This window comes from Henckelia pumila, chromosome 3 (genome assembly GCF_033568475.1).
Source record: "Henckelia pumila isolate YLH828 chromosome 3, ASM3356847v2, whole genome shotgun sequence".
In the NCBI taxonomy this organism is placed as follows: Eukaryota; Viridiplantae; Streptophyta; class Magnoliopsida; order Lamiales; family Gesneriaceae; genus Henckelia; species Henckelia pumila.
In genome coordinates, this window is record NC_133122.1 from 35,525,353 (window position 1) to 35,552,835 (window position 27,483).

Genomic DNA, 27,483 nt, shown 5'->3' on the forward strand with positions numbered 1-27,483 from the left:
AAAATGTGCATTTAGTTTAATTTAATTAAATTAATTGGACTTAGAATCAATTTTATTAAATGATAAAATCGAATTTTTTAGTTGTATCATTACCGATTAAGCTATTTTCAATAATGCATGTCCTAATTTGACATTTTATCAATAGTTCGTATATTAAAATGAATTTTATTCATTTTTATGTTGAAAAAATAACATGTCCAAATATTTTATGATTATTTCCTTATCCTTTTAATTTATAAAATTATTTTGAAAAATAAAATGTGTATTTAGTTGAATTTAATTAAAATAATTGGACTTAGCAGAAATTTAATAAATGATAAAATCGAATTTTTTAGTTGGATCATGTATCGATTAAGCAATTTTCAGTAGTTCATATATCAATTTAATATTTTATCAATAGTTCGTATATTTTATTATTTTTATGTTGAAAAACTAACATGTCCAAATATTTTATGATTATTTCCGAAAATCATATGTGAACCTCTTGTTTCTTTATACAATATATTATTTCACTTCTACCATTCCTCGATTTCAAAATGTATTGTATTTTGTTTTCAATGCAATGTGTTATAGCTCATAATTTTAAAATTATGACGTAATAATTGAAAAGCTTAATAATTCAATACATCAAGAGTGTGTTATTTGAATGCCAACGACTATTCAATTTTACATGTATAAATAGAGTTCAAACCTCGTGAAACATGGGAATACAAGAATTTCAAATTTTCTGATGGCGAAACATTCACGAGATATGTTGTCTTAAAGAGTTAAAAGTTATAAACCCTAAATAGAACATGCTTGTTTTAAGACTTATTATGGTTTGAATCCTTCAACGATAATATATCCACTTTCAATGATCACTCGCTATAATGTTGAGTTTTATGGGTTAACTTATCAGTATTTGTCGTATTTAATTTCGTAGAATATCATTACTAAATTTGCAATGCTCTAAATTCGATAAATATCTCTACTATATCAATATTGGTGTTTTAACATATTTATATCTAACTCAGACACATTAGAAAAGTTCCAAAGGATCATTCATCTCATAATTTTTCATAATCAAACACGTTTAACTTAAAATTCTCAAGTTTTGAGTTACCGAAGAGAAGATAAAATATACCTTATCCACCATATGACCATACAATGCAACGTTTTCATTTTTAAAAATAAGAGAATGTAAATATCTTGCTTAACAAACCATGAAGTCAGAAACTTGAAGCGTGATCATCGAGTTATCACATTTCAGAAAACATGACACTTACCTTTCAAGATATTTATCTAATATCGAGTATAACACTCTAGATTCAATGATGATTTTCATTATAATATTGATCTTTTCAGCGTACCTGTGTCCCTACTTACATATTATGAAAAACTTCTAGAGTACGTGAGAATGCGAATATAAACACATATGAAAATATACTTGTTACAATGAGGAAAATCATTGAATTTGGACGTGACAAAATCAAAATTTTCGAAACAAAATACATGCAATATAAAGATTTGTCCGTCACTCATTTGGCATTTATTATGCCACGAGTTTGGTTGCAGGGTGTGAACTGTGAAGACCACCAAACCTAAAACCACCTCTATTAAAGTTTGGCATTTACTTTGATAATTGTTTTCTCCCATAATTAAGATATAAAACCTTACGATAAGAGTTTGATGGTCAATGGGTGAAACCTGCCCAAATCTAAAATCAAATCTAATAAAGTTTGATAATTTTTTGGCATTTTTTCTTCATGATTTTTTATACATTGTAAAAAGTATAATACAAGAAAAAAAGAAAGCAAAATATGTATTTGGTAATATTTCTAAAAAATAAAGTTTATTTGAAAATCTTATATCCCAAATATAAGTTTTTAATATAGTGTATTTTTAAAACTTATTAAAACACAACATTATATGAATTGATCAATAATTTAATTTAGACCGTTTTTCTCAGTTCAGCGCCATGCCGCCTTCCATCCCTTTCTTCTCTGCTTCCCTCCGCCGCCGTGTCCTCCACTCCGCGTACCACCGGAGCCGCCGCATCCATTCAGTAGTAGAGTACCCTCTTACCCACCCAATTTACACCATTTGGGCTTCCAACACCTCGGTCGGCAAAACCTTAGTGTCCGCGGGACTCTCCATTTCCTTCCTATGCTCAGCTACTTCATCTCCAGTTTCTAAGAAGAAATTCGTTTATCTCAAGCCGGTTCAGACTGGGTTTCCGGATGACTCCGATTCTAGCTTCGTATATAGAAAATTCTCGGAGTTTTTTGCTTACAAGCCGCTACCTTTTTCCGTTTTTGCGTCGAATCATGTTTTATATGCCTCTATTTCAGCTTCGGATGCGGTTTTGGGAAAGGGGGCTGTGGGTGGAAGTATAGGGAGTGAAAATCTCGGGGCTGGTTTAGAAAAAGAGAGAAATTTTGGGTGGAAGAATTTAAGGTGGTACGAGGAGAGGAAATTGCTGGGGAGTGACAGTAGTGAGAGTGAGCTACCTGTTTCTGAGGTGGTTTGCAACACAATGCATGCATGGAAAGAGGCTGTATCCCCTCATTTGGCTGCAGAGAAGGAAGGTGCAATTGTGGGCGATTCCGAGCTCTTGCATCTGTTAAAGAGATGCTTGTGGATGGACTCGGAGAAAACATGCAATAGTGCCGAGGAATCAGAAGTGATGTGTGTGATTGAGACTGCTGGTGGTGTAGCCAGTCCCGGACCATCTGGATCTTTTCAATGTGACATTTACCGGTTTGTGTACATTTGATCTATCCTCTTTCAGTTTTTGATAGAATTACCTTTTCTTACGTATGCCCCTGGAGCCAAGATATTTCAACTTTGTTTGAGATTCTGGCATTCTGGATTGGTTTCTTTATCGAATGAATGGTAAGTAACCTCGAAACTTATCAAATAAGTTTGTGATTGCATTATCTATAAATGAGTAACAGAGAATCATGAAGTATCAAGTGAACAATATGCTGGAAATCCTTCGTCTTGCAAATATTCTGGTATTCACATCCCATATGAACCCAATTTGGAGAAAGACACAAAATGGCCTGCAACTGCGTTTTTTTTGCCCTTTTTTCTATTAATATATGCATTATATGTTTATATCCCAAGAATTACCTAGATCCTATTTTGTTTATATATTTTTGGTCTGTTGCTGCAGCCCTTTCCGGCTGCCAGCTATTCTTGTGGGAGATGGAAGATTGGGTGGTATTTCTGCAACTATATCTGCTTATGAAAGTTTAAAGCTTCGTGGGTATGATGTTGCTGCTGTTATTTTTGAAGATCACGGTCTTGTCAATGAGGTTCCACTGTTGTCATATTTCAGGAATAGGTAGTGATCTCTTTACGTCCAGTCCTCCTTGTGACTTTTTGTGTAACCTACTGAGCCAATGCATGTTCTTTACGTCCAGTTCTCCTTGTGACTTTTTGTGTAACCTACTGAGCCAATGCGTTATCATCCATTATTCACAATCCTATATTCTGTAGCTCTGTGGTAATTTTACCGTGTAAGATTTCTTTATGTGCTTTTTTAGCTCCCGATAATGTTTCTTTACAATTGATGATCTGCTTTTTTGTGTGTGACCGTGTGTTCTTTTGTAGTCTAACTATTTTCTAATTTTATCAGTGGCTACATTGAACCGGAGAATTTCTTTGTGCTCTTTTTCTAGGGTGCCAGTTCTTGTGCTTCCACCTGTTCCTAAAGATATGTCAGACGACCTGATGACCTGGTTTGATGAATCACAGCCCATATTTATTTCTCTTAAGGAAATAATGATTTCTGATTTTATTGAGCGAACCAAGAGATTACGGGAAATGCCAAAGAAGGCGTGCGATGTTTTCTGGTGGCCATTTACTCAGCATAAGTGTATACCAGAAGAACATGTCACAGTTATAGATTCACGCTGTGGAGAGAGCTTTGCAATTCACAAGGTAGGCTTTTGTGTAATTAGTTTGGAAAAGACTTTTATTCACCTTTATCACCACAGATTCTTATTCTTAGTAGCAGTCACTCTGAGAGTGAGCCTAGAATTTCACAAAGTACCATGTTCATTCACTATGCAAAACATCATCCTTTTTTCATCCTTGTTTGAATTCAGTGTTCTGTAATGTGCTGCTTATAACTAATGCTTTGCTTTCAAATATATTCTTAGTTTTTGGTATCCTTGGAATTAGGTTCAGGATTTTGATTTGATATCTCAACAATTTGATGCTTGTGCAAGCTGGTGGACACAGGGTCCTGATCCTAAATTGCAGGTTAACCTTAATATCTTTATATTTCTTATTGTTTGTTCTGTACACTGTATATGCTGCAATTATGGAACACATCTCCTCGATAGTTATGTGGAATGAAGGAATATCCAACATTAGAAATTCCGAGTTCTGATGCTTTGTGTCTGTGTGTTGGTGGGAGAGGGTTGGGGTGGAATCATGGGTGCTGAAGCACATACATTTTATTCGAACAATCTCAATGTATACCCAATGTCATGATCTACATAAGTTCTCGATAGAATAATTCTGGAATGAAGTTGATTTCTGAAAATTTCAAGAATTATCATAATTGTGTCAAGATATTTAATTGGAATTCCTGCACGTTACATGTCATCTGTTTTGCTTAGATGGTTTCAGTTAGAACTTGCTAGAGATATGGGCTACACTGCTGCAAGATACGGACATGTTATGTTTCCAGAAAATGTATACGAGCCAGCTTTAGAATTAGCAGAAATGTTGCTTGAAAGTGTGGGAAAAGGTAACTTAACTATTTGGATGCTGAACTGTGACTTTTTTGCTATGGGTATATATAGGAGCAACTGTCTATATATCTGTCATATGATGGTACTGGATATATTGATTATTTGCTTTTGGTAAAATGATTTGTTGATTTCTTCTAACTTTATATTTTTTGTATTCCAAGGATGGGCTTCTCGGGTGTACTTCTCTGATAATGGTTCTACGGCTGTAGAAATTGCTCTGAAAATGGCATTTCGTAGATTCTTGACTGACAATAATCTACTTTCACGTGAAAGTGCCAATGTGGATGGAAGATGTATGGATCTCAAGGTGAGTCGTATTGTCTCTGAATTGAAATACTGCTGCTAAATTGCTTGCGTGTCTCTCTTTATTTCTCCCCCTATCTGTCTGCAATTCTCTATCTTTGGCTATCCATGCCTTGGAAAAATCTGTTTATTTTCAAGTTTGCTTCTTTAGACTGGAATATTTGCTCCGAAGTTCTTTATTTGTTAGAATTTTTTTCTGTTAATCATAATTTGGGGATTATCATGGAGTTACTGATTCTTGGAATCAGGTTTTAGCTCTTAGAGGATCTTATCATGGTGATACATTAGGTGCTATGGAAGCACAGGCACCTTCCCATTATACTGGCTTTCTCCAGCAACCCTGGTATGTTTATTTTCCTGTACAAACTTGTCCTGTGACCTGTGTTTACCTTTGTTACATAAGGCAAAATTATATCATGGCGTGCTTTACCGCCTGGTTTTGTTTTTGCTTGTCTGTTTGTTTGTTTGTTTGTTTTTTTTTTTTTTAATTTTGTGGCTTTTTTTCAATTGCACTTACAATGTATTTTGCTTTTATCTATATGCCTCTGAATCCATAACTGCACTTCCATCCATAAGTTTGTTTTATTTTCAACAGTTAAATGAAAATTTCACCTTTGGTTTGTCATCTTGATTTAGACTATACTGAAGAGACTAGAGTTATCTTATGAGCTTTTGGTTGCTCCACCACGGGATTCAAGAAATTAACTCAAATTCGTTGCAATCACCTTTTTTTGGGCCTTACCTGTGCCAGTGCCAGTCAATAATGATTAACCCTTTCAGAAGACTGTCCTTAGTTATTATCAGGTGTCTTATTTTCTCTATTTAACTCATGCTAGTCAGGCAAAGTATGATGCCTTCCTATATCTTATTTTTGCTTATGCACAAAAGAAACAACGTGCTATTTGGGGAATGGGGTAACCCAGGAATCAAGAATTTTATTTTTGAGCTGTCCATATCATATTATCTCTGTTCTTCAGAATGCTTTTTTCTACTTTGCTTCTGTGTTTGCCCTTATCTGAGTGATAAATGACTTTGATGTGCTTATTTATTTTTTTTAAAGATTATATGGAGATTCATTTTATTTTCATTCGAGGTGGTTGTCTTTGTGAAGTATGTCTGTGATTGCTGATAGTATAGTCATATTATGAGTGATATGATGCCTTAATTTTGGTAATTTGATCTTAATGAATCTATTGTTTAGCCGATAACATGATGCAATTTTTGACCCTTTGCAATCCTTGTCCCTATTTTTCAAGCCTCAAAGAACTAGAAACTAGGTACAATTTGGTGTAACAGTTGATTTACAGGTACAGTGGAAGAGGTGTCTTTCTAGATCCTCCTACAGTTTCAATGTTTTGTGGTATTTGGAAAGTTTGTCTTCCTGAGAAGATGCAAATTCGGAACGTAGGCCAAGAATGTGCATGTAAGTGAGGCATTTCTTTTGTATTAACAACATATTTGGTCAATTGAGTTTGATTGTACCATATTTTCTCCTTCTAGCAAATGCTTGTACTCTTTTGTAGCATTCAGTTCACGCGATGAAATATTTAAGATCAACAGAGATGGTTCAAGTCTGGCTGCCCTCTACAGTTCATTTATATCACAAGAGTTGCCAGTGCTTTTAGATTCTAACGGGCTTTCCCATATTGGAGCATTGATTGTTGAGCCAGGTAAGAAGGCTATGTATTTTTGTTCTCAGAATTTTAGTCACCAAAAGTTTCATCAAGTTCTCTCATCCCTTTATCGCGTGCAATTTTTGAGAAAGTGCGCTACGTCTCAGTGTGATGGATGTAGGCCTTCCTTTCCAAACCAAATACTGTTGTATTATGTTACAAACTCTTTTCACTGCATTCCTACTACGGGATAGTTTAAGTTTCAATCCTCATGGTATGCGGCCAAGTCAATTTTGATATCCTGTATCCAATGTCGTTAATGGTGGTAGGTGGTGACGAGGCGGTCAGTGACTGCGTACCGCCTCGGGTGCCTAGGCGGTTGAATTTTTTATACCTAATTATATATAATTATGAAATATATGCATAAATAAAAGACACCAAAAGAAAAATAACTAAAAAAAACTATAAAAAGTTCTAAAGTTAGAACAAAAATTCATTAGAAATAAAAAGTTCCAACCTAGTTGGGCTGGCGGAGGCGCGGTTTAAGGTGGAAGGAGGAAGGGCTTGTGACCCTTGTGGGTGATTTGGTTGGTTATTATGTTTCGAAGAGAAAGTGTATTAATATCTAGGGTTTTTTAAAATTTTGTTGACTTTTTAACCGCCTAAACCAGCCCACCTCACCTGCCTAGCCTGTCTTGCCCACCCCATCTCACCTTCGGCTGCCTACCTTACCGTCTAGGACAAAGGTGGTGTGGTTGATGGCCGCCTCCCGCCTAGGCGGCCGCCATTTAGAACACTACCAATATCCAATCCTCTTCACTTTGGTTTTTAATGTATCAATCAATTTTCGTCTCTCCATTATCCCTTTTTTTTTATCTAAGGCTAAAGGAAGTGACCAAATCAATTTTGATCATTTTATATCTAAATCAACAATTGATTTTAGTCTCTATCTTTATATTTCTACTGTATATGCACTTTTCAAATGTATATAAATGCACATAGATTCATTTAAAGAAAATAATTTATGTGAAGAAGTCTTAATTTATAATAGTTTGATAGAATCATGAAAAATATTATCACTGAAAAGTTTGAGTCTACTTGACGAAATGATTTGCATATATGCATGTCTTAACTGTTGTTTTAAAATTTAAAAAATTATTCTGAAGAATTTATCTTCTAAAAAATAGCGTTAAATTGTTATACAATTCGTGAATAGCTACATATTATTATAAAAGATTTCATTTTCATAAATTTTGATATAACTTTATTGTAACTTGTAAGAAATTAAATGTTGGACTAAAAATGTATTATCAGAGTGCTCTAACTGACAGTTGTAAATATATAACATGCTTTGATCTGATGCTCAGAAGTAATAGTGTAATGTTATTCCAGGTTAATACCCATTTTTGTTAATAACTGAGACTTTGCATTCCATAATGGGTGATTCATGTCTTATAAGACACTGGGAAATGTCTCATTCATTTTCAATGAATTACAGTGGTACAAGGTGCTGGTGGAATGCAAATGATTGATCCACTATATCAGCGGATACTTGTTAGGGAATGCAAAAATCGGAAAATCCCAGTTATTTTTGACGAGGTCTTTACAGGATTCTGGCGTCTTGGAAGAGAAGTATGTTGACTGCATTTCATTCAATTTGAGCATCCTCCCCTTTTTTGGTAGCCATTATCTAACTAGGTGATAGCTTTCATTTAGTCCGCTGCTGAAATGCTCTGCTGTCAGCCGGATATTTCCTGTTTTGCAAAGCTCATGACTGGTGGCATCATACCCTTGGCTGCTACATTAGCATCAGATGCAGTTTTTGAAGCATTTACTGGAGATTCAAAGGTCATTATGGTTTAATTGGAGAACATATATGGTGTGATCCTGCTTGTTCAGATTTATAAATTCAGAATGTTGGCATTGCTTCCAGTTCACGACTCACACAGAATCGCTATGATTTGATTTTTTCAGTTGTTCAAAAGCTAATGATTGCCGCATCTTAATATGAGTTGCTTGACTAATTTTGAGAAGCCATCTCCTTTGTTAATTTTCACATGTGTGCTTGTACTTTCTGAAAGTACGGAATATTTTCTGCAATGCTAATGTGTTTCTTTTTATTACAGCTTTTGGCTCTTTTGCACGGGCACTCGTATTCGGCACATGCCATGGGATGTATGGCTGCTGTCAAGTCCTTGAAATGGTTCAAGGACAATAACATGAACATGAAAATTACATGTGAAGCAAGGTTTCTTCAGGAGGTATGATGATTAAAATTGCACATTTTGGACATCATTTGCATCGAAAATATCAATTATGCTAGATTTCATATCTCGCTACTTTTTCAGTATCGTTTCTATTGTCATCTGCATGCCAGGATTCTCTCTTCTGCATGGATTTAGGCATGTTCTTCTATAAATACAGTTCCGATAATAATAAGAGTTCCTTGCAAAACTAATCACCAAAACTTTAAAAGGAAATAACCCCAAAGATGGAAAAATATCCCAACAAATTTTTTTTTTTACTCCTACCCTTGCAAAGCTAGACAGCACTCTTAATTACGTTTTTCTCTTTGATCACAATAAAGCAATATTGCATCTACACATTATTCAAAGGAGTAGTTGAATTTTTATACTTTGATCCATGATCTAACCAACATAGTTTTCTGATATTATTGTACTAGAAAAGGTGAAACTGAATCTTTTTGTTTTACTTTTACTCGCTGTCATTGGCATTGATGGTGCATTGAGACACTTCATTCTGCTTAATCTAGTGCCGATGATGGAAGATCGTTAAGAGGAAAGAATTTTAACCCCTAGTGAAAGTGCCGAGCGAGGACCCCTAAGATCTTGATGCATTGATTATTCCTCAATCTTGGCATCAAATACTATCTCTAATGGTCTTCCTTTAATGTTTGCAGTTGTGGGATGCAGAGTTAGTACTCCAGATCTCATCACATCCAGTAGTCCACCGAGTAGTGGCTCTGGGAACTCTCTGTGCCATTGAACTTCTAGCTGAAGGCTATAATGCTGGGTAAGAATTCTTAGCTTGCGACCTCTTTCATACTTTTACTAAGTTTCTTGAAACTATTCAAGTTGCTGCTGTTTGCATGATCAATCAAAGAGGTTCAGTTGGTTGTTTCTTTTCAATCTCCAGCCAAAGTATCGGTTGGTTCGAATATTTGATTATAAGTGACTATGCATGGATATGATCAATTTCAAAACATTAGGATACAACTGTTTTACAATGCTTGCATATCAGCATATGCACACATAAAAAAATTATGCAAATATATTAAATATGCCAAGGATTTGCTATTTACAATATCATCACATTATAAATGAATTCAAATTTAAACTTTTAACTTGATCAATTAAGAATTATCATTTGTTATATAGTTTGTATTTAATTTTTAATGAAAACAAGGCAATGAGTATTTTAAAACTTAAAATATCTAATGGCATTTGGTACGGTTGAAGCACGACCGTCCTGACTCCTGTATCTAGTACAATCAAAATTTCATTGTTACTGTGTCAAAATGTATATGCATTTTGTCTATAGATGGATGCTTCTATTTTAGTTTGTAGAAGTATTCCATTTATTTTCTTGAAGTATCCAGCACCATGAGCATGTGGCCAATTTAGAAGTACCACCTATTATAGACTTCAGTTAAATAAATGACGACGCCGTTGCTTCGAAGTGAGTAGAATACTTATCCCGTGCACCTGTCTTTATTTGTGACAGATCAAACTTTTGTCAAGCCCTTTTAGCAATGTGACACAGTAACATCGATAGTATCTCTGATTTGGATTTTTCCTGCAACAATTTCTCATACTGAAACAAGCAATTTCAGCGCGAAGTATTAGTACTTTCTTTTAAAATTTAAGAAGTAACTTTTGCATGAATGGATTACAGGTATGCTTCAACTTATGCAAGCTCTCTTCTTAAGAAACTCCGTGAAGACGGCATCTATATGAGGCCATTGGGTAATGTTATTTATCTTATGTGTGGCCCTTGCACATCTCCACTGATCTGCCGCCACATTCTGGAGAAAGTTTATGCCCGAATTCACGAGTTTGACCAACAAAAGAGCACCTCGGCAACATCAGAACTTGGGATATGTTGATTTTCTATGTTTTTATTTGGCTTGGTGAATTAGGTTGTGGTCAGATATTGCAGACTGCTGTTGCTTATGACCCAAGCGCCTTTGGGGTTCAATGTTCCAGTAGACTCTAAAGTCCTCGAATATGTATTGACGAGTTTTTATGCATGAAATCGGCTCTATGGTTCTCCTGGTCACGAGGCCATGTGTTCAACGTAAGACACCAAGGTCATATGCGAAAAGCCCCATGTGTCCCACACGAATTCATGTTATAGGCTGAATTAAGGTGTATGCAATATACGGAATACTGATAGATGATCTACGTGGTCCGAATGCACTTCGCAAGCTTTCTCGCGGGGTGGGGCAACGTTGCATTTGCCGTTTAAAATACTGGTGTTTTGATTTCAATTCTCCTTTTGTGCTTGATTGCATAAGAGGATAAGGTTACAAAACGAAATATTTGATTTTTTTTAATATATATCCGTAAATTTAAAACACTTTAAATTGTAAGATAATAGCTATGATCAAGTTCTCGAGTTCTGGCCACATTGGTGTAATCAGCTCTCTTCTCCACTTGTTTATTTTATTCATGTATTTATCATCATTATAAACAGTACTAAGTTATTTAATGAAAATTTTTCTCTTTTTATTTTTTTTCAACTAATGACACCAAAGTACAGTATAGTGAAGATGCGGGGATGATGGTGAAGACTATCCATCATTTTGCACCATAGTCTGAGAATGCTTAGGGCCGTGGACCTTCGCAAAACACTTTGATTGCATATTTGATCTTCTATTCAACCTCGTCGACATCAGCAAATCAAGCAGCTCACCTTCTAACGACTAGAGATTGAGTTAATGCCCAAGCAACTCACATTCCAGGGACTACGAGATTGAGTATGGACATTAACGAAATTTTTGTGGGTTATATTCCATTCTTTGATAAAAACGTTGTCAATGTAACTTGATTTGTTAGTTGTGAAAGTCATTTTTTTTTAAGAAAAAGTGAACATGATTATAGTATGGTTTTGAATACCATAAGATCGGATATATAAAAATGTTATTTATTTATGAGACGACGTCTTGTGTAAAATATAAAATGTTAAATCATGGCACTAATTTTTTATAGAACTTGAGACGAGTATTAGACAAAACAAAGATGATTTATCAATCAATGTCTTGTCGTTCGTATCACGTTATAGTATACGCCGTATATTTGAAAATATTTAGCTAACAATGCATTAAGAAAAATAAAAATCTAGAAATAAAATAGAATTAAGCCCATAATAACAATAATAATAAAAATAAAAAAAAATTAACACAAAGAAAGAGACTCAGAAAAAAAATTAAACTTGAACGCGCTTTCTCATCTCAGCAGCAAAATGCATATATATATATATATATATAAAAAGAAAGTGGAGAAAATAAATAAAATCCGTATCAAAACCAATCACTGCAGTCGAGTACTTAGCCGCAGTTGGCCGAAAGCGAAAAGGGAACACAAGAAGATCTCAAATTCTTCTTTTGCATTCAATTTCAACTCGATTTCCTTCATCTTTGCGCTCTGTGCATCTCTCCAGGCAATTCCATACTGAACAAATTCCTATCCCTGTTGATAAAAGGTACTAATAAATGTTGGTCACTTTCTGTTTGTACCTTGGAAGCTCTTCTGCCCATCAGGTAATCAATCGCATTAGTATTTGCATCGTCGGGCGATTTTAGGCTTAGGGATCTTGATTTTTGAGTGAAAATCGAGGTGGGTTTGTGATTCTTGGGCAAGCTGAGATCTGTTTGACTTGGGTTGAAAAGTTGTTGATTGATCTTGTTTTGTGGGGTTAGGTTGATTTATTTTTGTTCTGTTCTTTGAAGTGAAAAATGCAGACTAGGTATATGGAGAGAACTAATTCGATGAAAGCAAGAGGAAAAAGGAGTTTGGAAGGTGGTGGTGACGATGAAGAACAGGAGCCTAACAGGAAAAGACCTGCTTTAGCTAGGTAACGGCACTGCTCATTTTGTTCTTGACTGTGGTTGTGTATTGCAAGGGAGTTCTTCGATTCTTGAGATATACTTGGATTGTATTAAAAGTTTTGAGAAACTTGGTCTCTTGCATATGTGAACAAAGATAGGGGATATTAAATTCAATCGTTTATGGTGAAATCTGTGGTTTTGAGTGGAGTTGTTTTTATATTAGCTGGACAATAACCATGCCACAAATTCCGAATGAAAAGAGAGGAAATTGGATGTTTTAAAACTCGAGGCCTGACAGCATTTAATGTTTCCAAATGTATGACCATAATTAGTGACTCAAGTTTATGTTTTTTTAATAGAACTAACTTTAATCATCGAATATATATGGAACAATGAATGGTTTTTTATTTTCAAGCAACCTTTTGTTGCTTCCGTGCAAAAAGTTTTGTCTTTAAAAAATCTATTTTGTTTATGGTGAAGTGTATAGCAACTGATGCCGAGGCAATATCTGGTCCTTATCTGTTAGTTTTACTACCGAAATTGAAAGTTTACATACTTGTGGTTGTTAGACCGTGAATTAAGTATTTCTGGCCATATTGTTGTGTTGCATGTCATTTCACTTTTATGCAAGTCAAGTAACTTATACGAGTGTTGTCAACTCAACGACTTTATAAACTGTGAAATGAACGAGAGTGGTTGTAGTTTAGTGAAGCAGAAGTATGGGGGTTGTGAACTGTAATTCCAAGCATGGCGACGTTTACTATTTGTATATCAGGATCAGTTTCTCGAATTTTGTGTTTCCTCTCTTGTTGTGTGTGGCTTTGACGTATTATATTCATGGTATACTTCTTGCTATACTAGGAAGAAGCACGCGTCTCGCAACGTTTTAGATATAATATAAAATTTAAAAAATTACCTTAATTCGCTCACATTTATATGAAGAATAAAATAGGTAATAATCAAAATTTCAAAATCTTTTTTTTTAGAATTACATTTCTACTAGTTGTTAAAAGTCTTATGTTTTGATCTTAAGTTTTTTTCGATACATGTGGATTATATATGAGCTTTATTCTTCAATAATTATTTTTGACTTATTTATATTGATGAATTTAATTTTTTATATTTACTTTCATCGTACAACAATTTCTTTCAATATTTTTGGCACCTAATGACATGTTAATTTACTCGACTACAAATCCTGCTTTCAATATTATTGACACCTAATGACATGTTAATTTACTCGACTACAAATCTTGCTTCATTTATTTAATTATAATTTATTTTAGAAAAATATGGAAAAATATAAATACATTAAATATCATTATGTCATTACATTCAAGTGTATTCTTCCGTTTCTTGTTTCTATGCCACTTGTATAGTTTTATGTAGCATGTATAGATAGATTAGAAGGAAATATCAAAGAAATATTGTCTTCAGTAAAATAGTTTTCTCTTTTTTTAGTTTAGTATGTCTTAGAAGATATTATTTTATATTAATTAATAGTTTATATTATCATCATCATAATAATTTTGTTATCTTAAATAAATGTTTTATTAGTCATTATTGACTTATTGTATACGAATGATAGCTTCACTAAGTAGTACCCCATTTTCATTAATAGTTTTAATTATTATTTTAATTCTCATTCTAAATTTATAAATATAATATCATATTAAATAACCGTTATGCTGTCTTTCTTTTTCTTTTGCCAACTAAAAATTAAAAATATCAAGTGTATTTTATAATAACATTTTGGTTATAAACATTTCATTATTTCTTATACCTTTATATTTTTCTTTTTAAATTACGTTGGAGTTATAAACTTATAACTATAAATTGTAAGTCCTAGTTATTAGTTAATAATTCGTAATGTTTGTAGTAGCAAAAGTTCACATAAATACAGATAGTAAAAAATTTAATGAAATGCACTACATCTCAACAAAAAAATCAGTATAATGTCAGCATGATTTTTCTTTTTTGGCAGAAACCATTGAGTTTTTTATTTCTAATATAGTGTGCTTTTATTTAGTATATAACTTTATTAAAATTATTCATAATAACATTTATGGTGTTGTTCTATATCCATATATTATCTACACATCTTTTATTGAATTGTAAAAATGGCTAAATTTTTTAAAAAACATTCAGTTATTTTTATTGTGATAGTGTAAAAAGGTTGTACATTTCTTTCTTTCGTTATATTTATTATAATTTACGTATAGCTCGTTATGTATTTTAATATAATCATTTCATACTAAATTTTTTTGTTTCTCTTTATTAGTATCTTATCGTTATATTATTTTAATTACATGAGTTTTTTATGCCTATTAATTTACCTCATTCCTCTACATTTTTTAAAATAAAAAACTGTCACCAATAATGCTCATAATAACTATAAATAAGAATTATATATCTACGTACAAGATTCAACAATAATTTATAAGAGAAAAATAGATGCTGGAAATGCTTTATATATATAATATAATTCTCTTCTTATTATTATTCTCTTTAAAATGAATTTAGGATGATTGATGGCATTTAATAGAACAATTAAATTCAAATAATTTAGTTCCTTCGCCGCCTTTCTCCTTTTCTTTTAACTTCCCAAAATACTCACCAGGTCACCATATTTTATACTCTAATGGACAAAATTGGGGCAATATTGAAACTTCACAGTGCAAAAACTTTGTCGATCATTCATCCTTTTATAGTAGAAATAGATTTAGTGTGCTTCTTTTGATCTCGATCCTCTATCTTTTTATTTCTCATTGCTTTGCATGTCTAATTAATTTATTTTCTTGAGCTGGTAAGGAATAGCTATTTAATATACCAGTTTCTGTAATACAGTGTTATTGTGGAAGCTCTCAAGGTGGATAGTCTCCAGAAGCTTTGCTCGTCCTTGGAACCCATTCTCCGGAGAGTGGTAAATTGAAAGCCTTTTTATTTCTCTCTGTGACATTTGCATGTTTTTTGTTTTCGGTTTTGGACTGAAATTTATTTAAAATTGAATGAACAAACCAGATGAAAGATTTTGCCTCTTTCCTTTGATTTTGTTTGATTAGATGACCTTTGAGGATTCGCGGTCCTCAGGGATGTTTATTTGGGACCACCATATTAAGCTTCACCACTCCTCCTTTTCTTTTTGGAATCATGAAGCAAGATATCATGTTCGAAACTTTCACGAACTTGTAATTGCATACTTTCTCTAGTCAATGTCTGGGACCCCTACTATGTATGTTCATGAAGCAAATCTTCGTTGAAATTAATCTTTGTTGCATAATGGACACCGGCATCTTATTGACTTAATATCAGCATTGATGAGTTAATCAGAAAGCTTTGCTTTATACATACGTTTGTCATGGGCAGGTTAGTGAAGAAATTGAACGAGCATTGGCCAAAATGGGCCCTGCCAGAATTGAAGGAAGGTTAGTTGTTTCTTTTCACAACTCGCGAATGTAATTGCAACGACTTGGTAGTGTTTCAGGCATCTGATTGTTTGCTGATTCATTTTTGCATACACTTTTGAGTCTGTAATGGAATTCATCGACAGATAGTCTGCAATTTTTAAAAATCTGGCGGTGGCTTTTTTTGGTAATATATAGTCTGTTTAAGTTCTGCTCTACAAACTATGTTTTGGTCATGCTTTGATTTATGCGTTACTTAGCCGACAAAATTTGCATGAGTAATCATAAACTAAGCATGCAAAGAACGTTTTTGAAAATTATTAATTATTTCTTATCCACGAATGCTGCTGTTTTTAAAGCTCATTCAGTTGCCCATCTCATCGTTCACCCCTTTCTGCAAATTAGTGTCTCTGCCGCTTACAGGAGCTTACATTAGTGTCATCATAAGAACGCAAGTGGAGGGTCAATTGCTCATGTAGCTTTATGAACAAATTTTACTTCTTGTAAGAAGAGTTCTGCTTGAACTTAGTGGACTGTTTTGGTTTTTTTTTTGGGTCATGTTAGCAAAGAAACTTTTAAAATTGGATATCATTAAGGAATTTTACAAACTTTTGCTAGTTTCCTTCTCTATGTGCATTGCAAAATCATACATGCCACTTGTTAACTCTGTCTTTAGAAAAATGGATTCACTTTTTTATCTGGTGCATTGTAGCAAAAGATGGTAATCATTGTAATATTGATCAAAATACACAAGAAGTGTACATCGGACATGTGGTTATTTTTCTCCTAGTTTATGTTCCACCGGTAGTTTTCTTGATACCGTACTTTAGCTTCATTTATTTTAGAAGTTATCCTAAGAAATTGAAAGTGCAGGTCATCACCGAAACGAATTGAAGGGCCAGATGGAAGAAACTTGCAGATTCACTTTAAGTCCAGGCTTTCTCTCCCACTGTTCACAGGGGGTAAAGTAGAAGGGGAGCAGGGTGCTGCCATCCACGTTGTACTAATTGATCATAACACCGGTCATGTTGTGACATCTGGACCTGAATCTTCCGTTAAGCTAGATGTAGTTACTCTGGAAGGTGACTTCAATAATGAAGATAATGAGGATTGGAGTGAGGAAGAGTTTGAAAGTCATATCGTGAAAGAGCGTGAGGGAAAGAGACCTCTGTTGACTGGGGATTTGCAGGTCACCCTCAAGGAAGGTGTCGGAACTCTTGGAGATCTCACATTTACTGATAACTCAAGTTGGATAAGAAGCAGGAAGTTTAGACTTGGCTTGAAGGTTGCATCAGGACATTGCGAGGGCATTCGCATACGGGAAGCAAAGACGGAAGCTTTTACTGTTAAAGATCATCGAGGAGAATGTATGGAAATTTAAATTTCTGATTTCATTTAATAATATTGTAGAATGTTGACATTGATATGGTAAAATACAGGTGGAAAAAATAAATAATAAGAAAGATGATATATGCCAAGTTAGAAATAGATAAATTGAGTAATTATTAGCTCACAGAGAAAGAGAAGGTGGAGAGCATAAACAAGTTTTATGGAGGGTAATTACCTGAAGCATTTGAAAACCATGTATCGGTATGTGTTTCAAGTGAATGTTCATAACTACATCACTATAACCATTTACCGGATGTCAGTGAATCTGTTGATACAAGTCCAAAATATTCAAGCTGCATGTTTTCCATCTTGTATTTTACAAACTTGCATTGCATCATATTTTCGTGTTTTGAGGCCACTGTTGGCTTGACTGTGGCATGTGTGGGCTCGCTGTATTTGAATATTTATGGAAGTATCCTCTTCTCTTGATAGTGTACAAGAAACACTACCCACCTGCTTTGACTGATGAGGTATGGAGATTGGAGAAGATTGGGAAGGACGGCTCATTTCACAAGAGGCTTAATAAGGAGGGAATATTTACTGTGGAGGACTTCCTTCGGCTTGTAGTCAGGGACTCCCAAAAGTTGAGGAATGTAAGTATTTGCTGTTAGTTGCTTTATTAGAAACTGATTTTCTGTCTCCCCCCACCCCCATCCCCACAGCAAAAAAAAAGAAGAAGATGAAATTGTTTTTCTGTAATCTGGCAGATACTTGGTAGTGGTATGTCGAATAAGATGTGGGATGCCCTTCAAGAGCATGCAAAGACTTGTGTCTTGAGTGGAAAGTATTATGTATATTATCCTGATGATGCAAGAAGTATAGGTGTGGTTTTCAACAACATCTTCGAGTTGAGCGGCCTCATAACAGATGATCAGTATTATCCAGCAGATTCACTTTCTGACAGCCAGAAGGTTTGCCAACTTTCTATAAGTTGAAGTTGCATGGTTTATGAGTTTTTCTTGTTTTTTTTGCTAGTCATGAACCTTTAAAATATCCTTGGACATATTTCTGACTTCTATTTTGTTCATCGGTGGTTGAAATTCTTCGTGCTGCATAATGACAACTCGTATAGGGTTATTAATGTATTTTTTTGTTATTCTAACTTCCATTTAGTTTTGCATGTTGTAAATTGATTTTGAATTCAGTTTTGCTGATATCTGAACTGCAACTTGTAGTTTGCCTCTTTGAAGTGAATAAATGGTTTAAAAATCTTGGGATGTACAGTTTTTTCTGGTATTCATGTTACATTCTCTTTCTATGTGCATTTCATAGTTTCTCAGGAAATTATCTTGTTTAGTGTATTTTTCAAGTTTTTTATGTTGATTTGAAAAGTGCTATTGTTAACTTTCGTATCCACTTTGGATTTCAAACAAAAGATGGCAGATTGGTGTATTTGTAAAATGAATCCTTCGAAGTCCCATGAATAGATGATTTTATTTAAGCAATCTTTTAATCTTATTATAATTGTAGGTACACGTGGACAGCTGGGTGAAGAAAGCATATGATAATTGGAATCAAGTTGTTGAGTATGATGGAAAATCCATGCTGAACTTCAAGCAAATCAAGCAGTCAAGCTCATCCCGAAATGATCTTCCTTTGGGCCCGATCAATTACCCAAATTCTTTAAATAGTCAGCTTCCACTACAAAGAATGCCAGTATCAGTTCATTCCGAACCTTCATTAGTGGATCCAAGCATGCTGGTTGGAGGTTAGCATCATACAGAAACCCGTCTCTCTTTTTTGCTTAACAGTGCCACCATAATTCGAATAATATGCTTATGGACAACTAAATTTGAATTTTGTCATTATTGATTCCTTTATATGCTAATTTGATAACAATCCGCAAGGCTCGCATCTCACTTGCATCTGCGTATCCTCTTTTCCTCAAATACAGTAACCATTTTATTGTCAAAAATATTCTGCTTTGTTAAGACATGAATCATTCGCAAGATAAATTCTCGTATTGTTATTATTCTGTTATTCACTATGTTCGATTTAATGGAAATCGTTACAGGTTCCAGTTACAATGACAACATGACTACCAAATATCCTTCCAGTTCCGGCTCCAGTTTTGTTTCAGGCTCCTTCACTCAGCACCACCAGCCACCCAATCTTTCAAACCAATTCCAAAGCGCTCCATATGATGATCGGGCTGGGCTTGCCCTCGGCCCTCCTCTGTCATCCTTCCAAGCTAGCATAAATCCTTTTGAAGACTGGTCCAGTAACCGAGGAAAAGGAGTCGATGACTTCTTGTCAGAAGATGAAATTCGTTTGAAGAGCCATGAACTGCTCGAGAACGAAGAAATGCAGGATTTGATTCGCCTTTTCAACATGGGAGGCAATGCCTCTGTAAATGTGAATGAAGATGGATACAGTTTCCCTCCTTACACCCCATCACCATCTACTAGCTTCAGTTATAGTGAGGATCGAACCCGCTCTGGTTCTGGTAAGGCATTTGTGGGTTGGCTGAAGATTAAGGCCGCGATGAGGTGGGGCATCTTTATCAGGAAGAAAGCAGCTGAAAGGAGGGCTCAGATTGTTGAGTTAGAAGATGAATAGATTTCATTCCGAAAATGGAAATCGCAATGGCTCAGGCTTTGTTTCATCTGACACTCGAGATTTTATGTACAGTCAATCACCTGTACAGTAAGTTATTTACTGAAAACTCATTGTTAACTTGGTTTGCAGTCGCTCATTTTCATATGTATTATGAATTCGTGTCGCTGACGTGTGGCTTGATTTTCTCTTGCTTAGGAGTTCAGTGTCATTGACAACATTTCTTCTGAACGGTGTTGTACAATCTACTTGATTATCAGAACTAGATGATCTGTTTTAATGTGTTTTTGTTTTTTTAAAAAATAATTTTCATTTTCATTCAAAATCTTTGAATTAGCTTGTTTTGTACTTGTTCATTCAGCGTGAGGATACCAACGCCAGGAAAACTCTTGCACTTCTGCTTGCTGTGTGTAGTCCACGAAATGTTTTCATCTCCCAGACACAAACAATCTTCATAAATTTATTATTTTTTCGAAAATTAATTTTCAGTTGATTAATTATTTTAATACTCAATATTATTGCATCTCTCCCGAAATAACATTCTATTAGGAGGATGTATTTTTAATACCAACAAGTATCGAAGTCTAAATTTTTATAACAATAACATATATGGTACTTGAAAAACCATAATACATTTTAACAATGCATAAATCTACATTAAAAAAAATATTTCTTTTCAAAAGTTTCACAACACATGCATAGTTTAGACTTTAGATTTCTCAATTCATTTCTCACAATGATTTTCCAATCTAATATCTCTGATATTAACTACTCTCCACTCCATTTTCAGGGATATAGACAAATGTATGTTTTCACACAGATTAAGATAATGTTTAAGAAAATAAATTTTAGAAATAAATTTTTAAATTTTACTATTATTTAATGAATATTTTAATAGAATAAGCTAATTGTACAAATAATGAATGATATTAAATTAATAGAGTAAATTGGTAAAAGAGAAGAAAATATAACATAAAATATAAAAACTAGACAGTATAATATTTGGGACGAATGAAAAAAAGAAATATAGTCTAAATAATTGAGACGGTGAGAAGTATTTTTTTTTTCTAACCCAAATGAAGTTTCTATTTTCATATAATATTTTAAGATATCAGAATATATAATTCCTAAGTTGAGTGCATGTCCAAAGCATATCACATGATGCATCAGATCCGATGTTTGGACAAAAGGAAGCAGTCGGCATCGGCAGAAACTTACAACAAAAGTTCCCAATTTCAAGACCTTTAATTGCATACTATATATACATATTATATGGTAACAGCTCACATTGATTCAGAGCATTAAAGAAAAAAGATGAGATGAATCCCAGTTCAATTCAATTGACACATGTTTGTACACACTACTTGCATGCCTACGTTATAATTTTTGTGCTTATCTAGTGCTAGCTAGCTGTCCGCAACTCTAGTACTCTAGTACCCCTGCATGCGTGGTTCACCGATGGAGATAAATTATTTAAGCTAAAATTTGCTTACAAGTTTAATACTTCTACAAGGATTAAATGTTGGATATATATATAACATGATTTGCATGTGTTTTAACATTAGAAAAATACGTTGATTTATGTATATTTACACACTTCCACATGTCATCTTCGCATGCATTCTCAGCTCCTATATAAACACCGATCGTAGATGAACTAATTAAGCAGAGAGAGAGAGAGAGAGAGAGAGAGAGAGAGAGAGAGAGAGAATTCAAGAAATGGGTGTGTTAGTTTTCGTTTTCTGGTCATTTGTGAGCATATCAATTACGGTGGCGATGGGCAGCAACTATTACCAAGATTTCGACATCACATGGGGCGAAGGGAGAGCCAAAATCCTCAACAACGGCGAGCTTCTCACTCTGTCACTCGACAACTATTCCGGCTCCGGTTTCCAATCCAAGAATCAATACATGTTCGGGAACATCCACATGCAACTCAAGCTCGTCCCCGGGAACTCTGCCGGAACAGTAGCTGCTTATTATGTATGCAAAATCTTGTTAAGAAAAAACTGATAAATGTTTCTTAAAAGCTCTCTGAAAAATATTGAATAGTTTTTGTTGAATGAATGAATGAATGTGCAGTTGTCGTCGGGAGGGTGGAATAATCACGACGAGATAGACTTGGAGTTTCTGGGGAACACGAGCGGGGAGCCGTACACACTTCATACGAATGTGTATACGCAAGGAAAAGGGGACAGAGAGCAGCAGTTTCGTCTCTGGTTTGATCCCACCGCTGATTTTCACACATATTCAATTCTGTGGAATCCTCAAACTATTGTGTAAGTACATGATTTTCCATCAACCATATATCTTGGTGTATAAGTAGTACACGCTTGATATTTTGGTGTCAAATAAGCTACAAGTCATTGACGACGATTAGATCAAGGGAGAGTTACACATTGTACATTAAGGATATTTATATAATTTTAAGTGCATAGTGTGTAACCTTCCGTGTACATGTAGCATCATCGTTATTAGATGGAATACTAATCATTAATGCGCAGGTTGTCAGTAGACAAGACACCGTTGAGAGAATTCAAGAACATGGAAAACAATGGCGTCCCATTCCCCATTGGGCAGCCGATGAAGCTCTACTCAAGCATCTGGAACGCCGATGAATGGGCAACCAGAGGAGGACTCATCAAGACCGATTGGACTCAAGCTCCCTTCACTGCTTCATACAGAAACTTCCATGCAGATGCCTGCGTCGTCTCCTCCGCCATGGCCAGCTCTTGTGGCGGCGGCGCTTCTTCGGAGGAAAACGACAAGCCTTGGCTGTCCCAGAAGCAGCTGGATACCGACGCCCAAGAGAGGCTCAAATGGGTGCAAAACAATTATATGGTGTATGATTACTGCGTCGATGCGAAGCGATTCCCGCAGGGGTTTCCTGCAGAGTGTGGCACCAACGTGTAGAAGATCGAACATATATATATGCATGTATATTAATGGAATGGTGCATGTACATTATTATAATCTGGCATATTTATTTTATTTTAAGTCTCTATTTGAAGTTTGATGGAAGAAAGTCTCCGAAATAATTAGATCATGAATCTTCTTAATAATTGGTGTGTTTTGGTAAATATCAGAATATTTCTTTCTTTTTTTTGAAAGAGTCAATATCAGATTATTTGCCAGTAATCATACATATGCTAAGTATTTATAAAGTTCATTTATTTATTTTATTGGGCACAAAAAAAATAAAGACCAACCCACTCTTGGACACAAAAACATAGGTTTTTTTTTTAATTTTTTTTTATTGGGCTTTCGGGCTGAAAGCAAATTACCTTAATTTTAGTATATGAAATTTTTTAAAAATTATTGGGCCACCCGGGCCTCCGCCCTTGAGCACAACACCAATTAGAATGGAGATTTTACACGCGGACGGCATAGGAAAAGTGCGTCTCTTTTGTGACAATGGCTTTCATAGACACTGAGTTGTCTTTTAAAACATATTCTAAAACATCAGACTTGAAGATAAACCGCGGTTCTCTACTAAACAGTAACTATGCATATTAAAGAAGACAATATACCAGCGGCAAGGGATTCTATGTTTTCTCTACTTGATGCACCTTTTTTATTCATGGTTTGCAAAAAAACACATTCAAAGAAACATGGAGAAGTAGAGCGACATCGACGTAATAGTAGATAATTTATTGGAGAACGGATATACCTTAATACATCACACCAATGCAGAAATGAAGATACAAAATGAATTGGCAACAACATCAAAAGCTACGTGGCACTTGTGCTTAAAGGTAAGCCTACATCTCCGTAGTATCTATCTGTCATCAAAGGATCATAACTCTAAACGGACGTAATTTGAAATCTCGTAATCTAAGGTGACTGAAGAAATGAGCAAAGAGATTATTAAATGTATTTGGAGCTCAAACTTACATTCTAATATATTAAAACAAATAAACAAACAAACATCAAATAACTATCGTTTGACAAACCGAAAAATCTACAATGGTTCTGATCAAAGCTAAGTAATGAAAAGAGTAAAGAAATTACTGTCATAAATAAGAATTACTTCATTAGAATTCCTAAATTTTGAATCGAGATGTTGGTAAACAATATTCACGAAGCCGCAATAGAGACCATAACATGGTTCAGAGAGAAAAGTATAATACCTTTTGAGAAACCATTTGAGATGAAGGAATTAGGCACAAGGGATCAGAAGCAACATGCAAATATGAAAGATGTCCGTCCATATATAACCGAAATGGAAAAATGGGAGAGCACGTCAACCAATAAACAAACCATTTGGGCAATAACAATTAATTTCATGTTGCAAGGGCACAAGGGTGTCATTTTCTAAACTTCCCTTGCAAACACGAAGAATGGAGGAGGAATGCTAAGAAAAGTATATACCGACCAAGTTGCAAGGCATTTCTTTGTATAAGCTTGCTCCATTTTTCTATCTATCAACACCAGAAATGATTTGAAATGTAATGTGGCTTTCTTAACAGTTTCCAATCAGTGATTATGATTTGGAGCTAACTATATCGCTGTTTTACCAGCCATTTGGAATTATTCACAAATTCACTTCATCAAAACCATTTTTTCTTAATCTGAACCTTAAGTCAAGATCGGATAATTTTTAATGCACATATACTGCATCAATATTCATTACAATAGCATAACAAACAGGTGAATGAATCCATGATCATTCAAATGGACAGAACGTAAAAAGGAACCTAAATTCCTCTTTTTGTCAAGGACTATGGTTGTCTTTGGGTATCTCCTCCGGCTTCTTCTCCATCTCCCTTTCCCTGCATCACCAGTAAATAGGTCTCTTCATTTGTGATGAAAAACACAATTGAGTAGGGAGAAAATTTTATAAAGTCAGTAGTTTGGTATATTTTGAGTTTTTGAGGTTTTACCTTTTTACCATAAATTTTTACTTTTTTAACACGTTATCAGCACGATCGCTCGATGGTTCTCTATATTTTCCAAAGTTTCAAAACACAAGGAAATGCAAAAATATTCAACAAGTAATAATATTTATTTTACTGTTTATATATTTTTAATGTATATATATCTTAATATATAATTTCATGTTATTATATAAAAGGATGTCTATGACACCACATTATAATATCGTGATATGATTATATTATATATTACTACTATTGTGTATATATACTAACTATATTTTTATAATTTCATGTTATTATATAAAATGATGTCTATGACACCACATTATAATAACGTAATATGATTATATTATATATTACTAATATTGTGTATATATTCTAACTATATTTGTATGATTTCATGTTATTATATAAAAGGATGTCTATGATACCACATTATAATAACGTGATATGATTGTACTATATATTACTGCTTATATATTTTTATAGTGTATATATTCTAACTATATTTGTATAATTTCATGTTATTATATAAAAAGATGTATGTGACACCACATTATAATAACGTGATATGATTATATTATATATTACTGCTTATATATTTTTATTGTGTATATATACTAACGGTCATAAACGGTAATAAAACAGCTATTTTTTGCCCTATAAATATGGATTCTCAAACACATTTCAATCACACCAAACTTACTCTTTCACTCAAAATTATTTCTCCTCGATTTTCCAAAGAAGAAGAAAAAGATGGAATTTTCAAGGCTATTTTTTATAACTATTATGATCATCATACTCACGAGTCTTGTATTTATCGGTGATTATCCACCACGCATTTTTTCTCTATTTTTAAACATGCGGGTACTCATCATTCTTCCATTATTTTGTATTGTCATATTAATAAAAATTAACTAATAAAATGTATTGCTATTTTTTCTAGTACCACCATGTTAAATTTGGAAAAGCTTGAATTCGTTGCGCTTGATATCACGGGAAAAATTATATGTCAAGGACTCTCAATGTAAAAATGCATATTGAGTCATTGGGTCTAAATGATACTATTAAAGAAAATAATGTATCATCCTTACAAGATAAAGCAAAGACTATGATTTTCTTACGTCGACATCTTGATGAAGGATTGAAATGTGAGTATCTTACCCAAAAAGACCCAATGTTTTTATGGAAATGTTTAAAGGAAATATTTGAGCATATAAGGGAAGTTATACTTCCGACCGCCCATGAAGAATGGAATACTTTAAGACTCCAAGACTTTAAAAAATCAGTGATTATAATTCAGCTATGTATCAAATAGTATCGTAATTAAAATTCTGTGCACATGAGGTCACTAAAATGAAAATGCTTGAGAAAACATTTTTCACTTTCCACGCATCAAATATAACTCTACAACAACAGTATAGAGTGCGTGGATTTTCAAGATATTCTGAACTCATCGCATGTCTTCTTGTGTCGGAAAAAAACAACGAATTATTAATGAGAAATCATCAGACCCGACCCACTGGATCAACGGCATTTTCAGAAGCAAATGTCGTAAGTAAAAATGAAAACCAAAATCAAAGTCATAGACAGATTTTGGTCGTGGACGAGGTCGAGGAAGAGGACGTGGATGTTGACGTGGACGTGGACGTAGAAATGATCGTGGTGGTGGTCGTGGTCGCGACCGTGAATATGAAAACAATCGAGATAGTTACTTTCATAACTCATCTAAAAAATACGTCAAGAACCACCAACTGAAAAGGCATCATGAGAACATGAGTATGAATGAAAATCACTCAAAACGAACTGAAAGTTCTTGTTATAGATGGGCACTCCAGGACATTGTTCTCGTATTTGCCGAGTCCCTGAGCATCTTTGTAAGCACTATGAGCAATCAATAAAGGGAAAAGAAAAAGAGACTAATTTCACTGAACACAGTGGCCAATTGAGTGATTCAACTCATTTTAATGCCTCAAATTTTCTGAATGATTTCTCTGATGATCAATTTACTGGTGGGATAGAAATGTAAAAATATTTTATTGTTTTATTTAATAATTATGATTTGTACAATATTTTATTGAATAAATATTTCTCAATTATTTGCATATGTATTGTCTGTAATTTTTCATTGCATATCTTTTTTGAAGTTCAATATGGAAAACGGTACGAGCAAAGATAAACAAGGAACTAATTCCATGAAAGTTTGCATATCTGATAGTGGTACAACGCACACTATTTTCCGAGATAAAAGATATTTCTTGAAACTAAAATCAACAAAAACAATGGAGAATACAATATCAGGTCCTGTAGACTTGATTGAAGGTTGTGGTAAAACATATTTTTTGTTACCTAATGGTACAAAATTTCTGATAAATGATGTTTTATATTCACCACAATCAAAAAAAAATTTGTTGAGCTTTAATTACATATATTCTCATGGGTATGATGCTGAGACAATAACTGATAGAAATCAGAAATATATGTGTCTTACCACATATAAATCTGGAAAGAAATATGTAGTTG

General features: G+C 34.1%; 3 protein-coding genes across 6 annotated transcripts; all 3 read left to right on the forward strand.

Moving 5' to 3' along the window:
• Nucleotides 1–1,949: 1,949 nt before the first annotated feature.
• LOC140887562 (bifunctional dethiobiotin synthetase/7,8-diamino-pelargonic acid aminotransferase, mitochondrial) lies at nt 1,950–11,329 on the forward strand. The gene is made up of 14 exons (XM_073294885.1): nt 1,950–2,739; nt 3,158–3,328; nt 3,666–3,927; nt 4,171–4,251; nt 4,624–4,744; nt 4,910–5,055; nt 5,300–5,394; nt 6,359–6,474; nt 6,575–6,721; nt 8,163–8,296; nt 8,381–8,512; nt 8,791–8,925; nt 9,585–9,697; nt 10,580–11,329. The coding sequence occupies exons 1-14, from the start codon at nt 1,958–1,960 to the stop codon at nt 10,788–10,790; spliced, it is 2,646 nt and encodes an 881-aa protein (XP_073150986.1). The 5' UTR covers nt 1,950–1,957; the 3' UTR covers nt 10,791–11,329.
• Nucleotides 11,330–12,202: 873 nt separating this feature from the next.
• LOC140892850 (calmodulin-binding protein 60 D-like) lies at nt 12,203–20,372 on the forward strand. 4 transcript variants are annotated; one of them, XM_073301871.1, is made up of 9 exons: nt 12,203–12,446; nt 12,648–12,760; nt 15,582–15,657; nt 16,101–16,159; nt 17,012–17,505; nt 17,960–18,120; nt 18,235–18,438; nt 18,998–19,235; nt 19,542–20,372. In XM_073301871.1, the coding sequence occupies exons 1-9, from the start codon at nt 12,399–12,401 to the stop codon at nt 20,084–20,086; spliced, it is 1,938 nt and encodes a 645-aa protein (XP_073157972.1). In that variant the 5' UTR covers nt 12,203–12,398; the 3' UTR covers nt 20,087–20,372. The 4 variants fall into 4 exon arrangements, with proteins under 4 accessions (XP_073157972.1, XP_073157974.1, XP_073157973.1 ...); XM_073301873.1 differs by having other exon boundaries at nt 12,636–12,760; nt 19,542–20,371; XM_073301872.1 differs by having other exon boundaries at nt 12,203–12,388; nt 12,636–12,760; nt 19,542–20,371.
• Nucleotides 20,373–21,796: 1,424 nt separating this feature from the next.
• Nucleotides 21,797–23,047, forward strand: LOC140892851 (xyloglucan endotransglucosylase protein 7-like). Its single transcript, XM_073301876.1, has 3 exons — nt 21,797–22,066; nt 22,166–22,362; nt 22,588–23,047. The coding sequence occupies exons 1-3, from the start codon at nt 21,803–21,805 to the stop codon at nt 22,994–22,996; spliced, it is 870 nt and encodes a 289-aa protein (XP_073157977.1). The 5' UTR covers nt 21,797–21,802; the 3' UTR covers nt 22,997–23,047.
• The last annotated feature ends 4,436 nt before the right edge of the window (nt 23,048–27,483 follow it).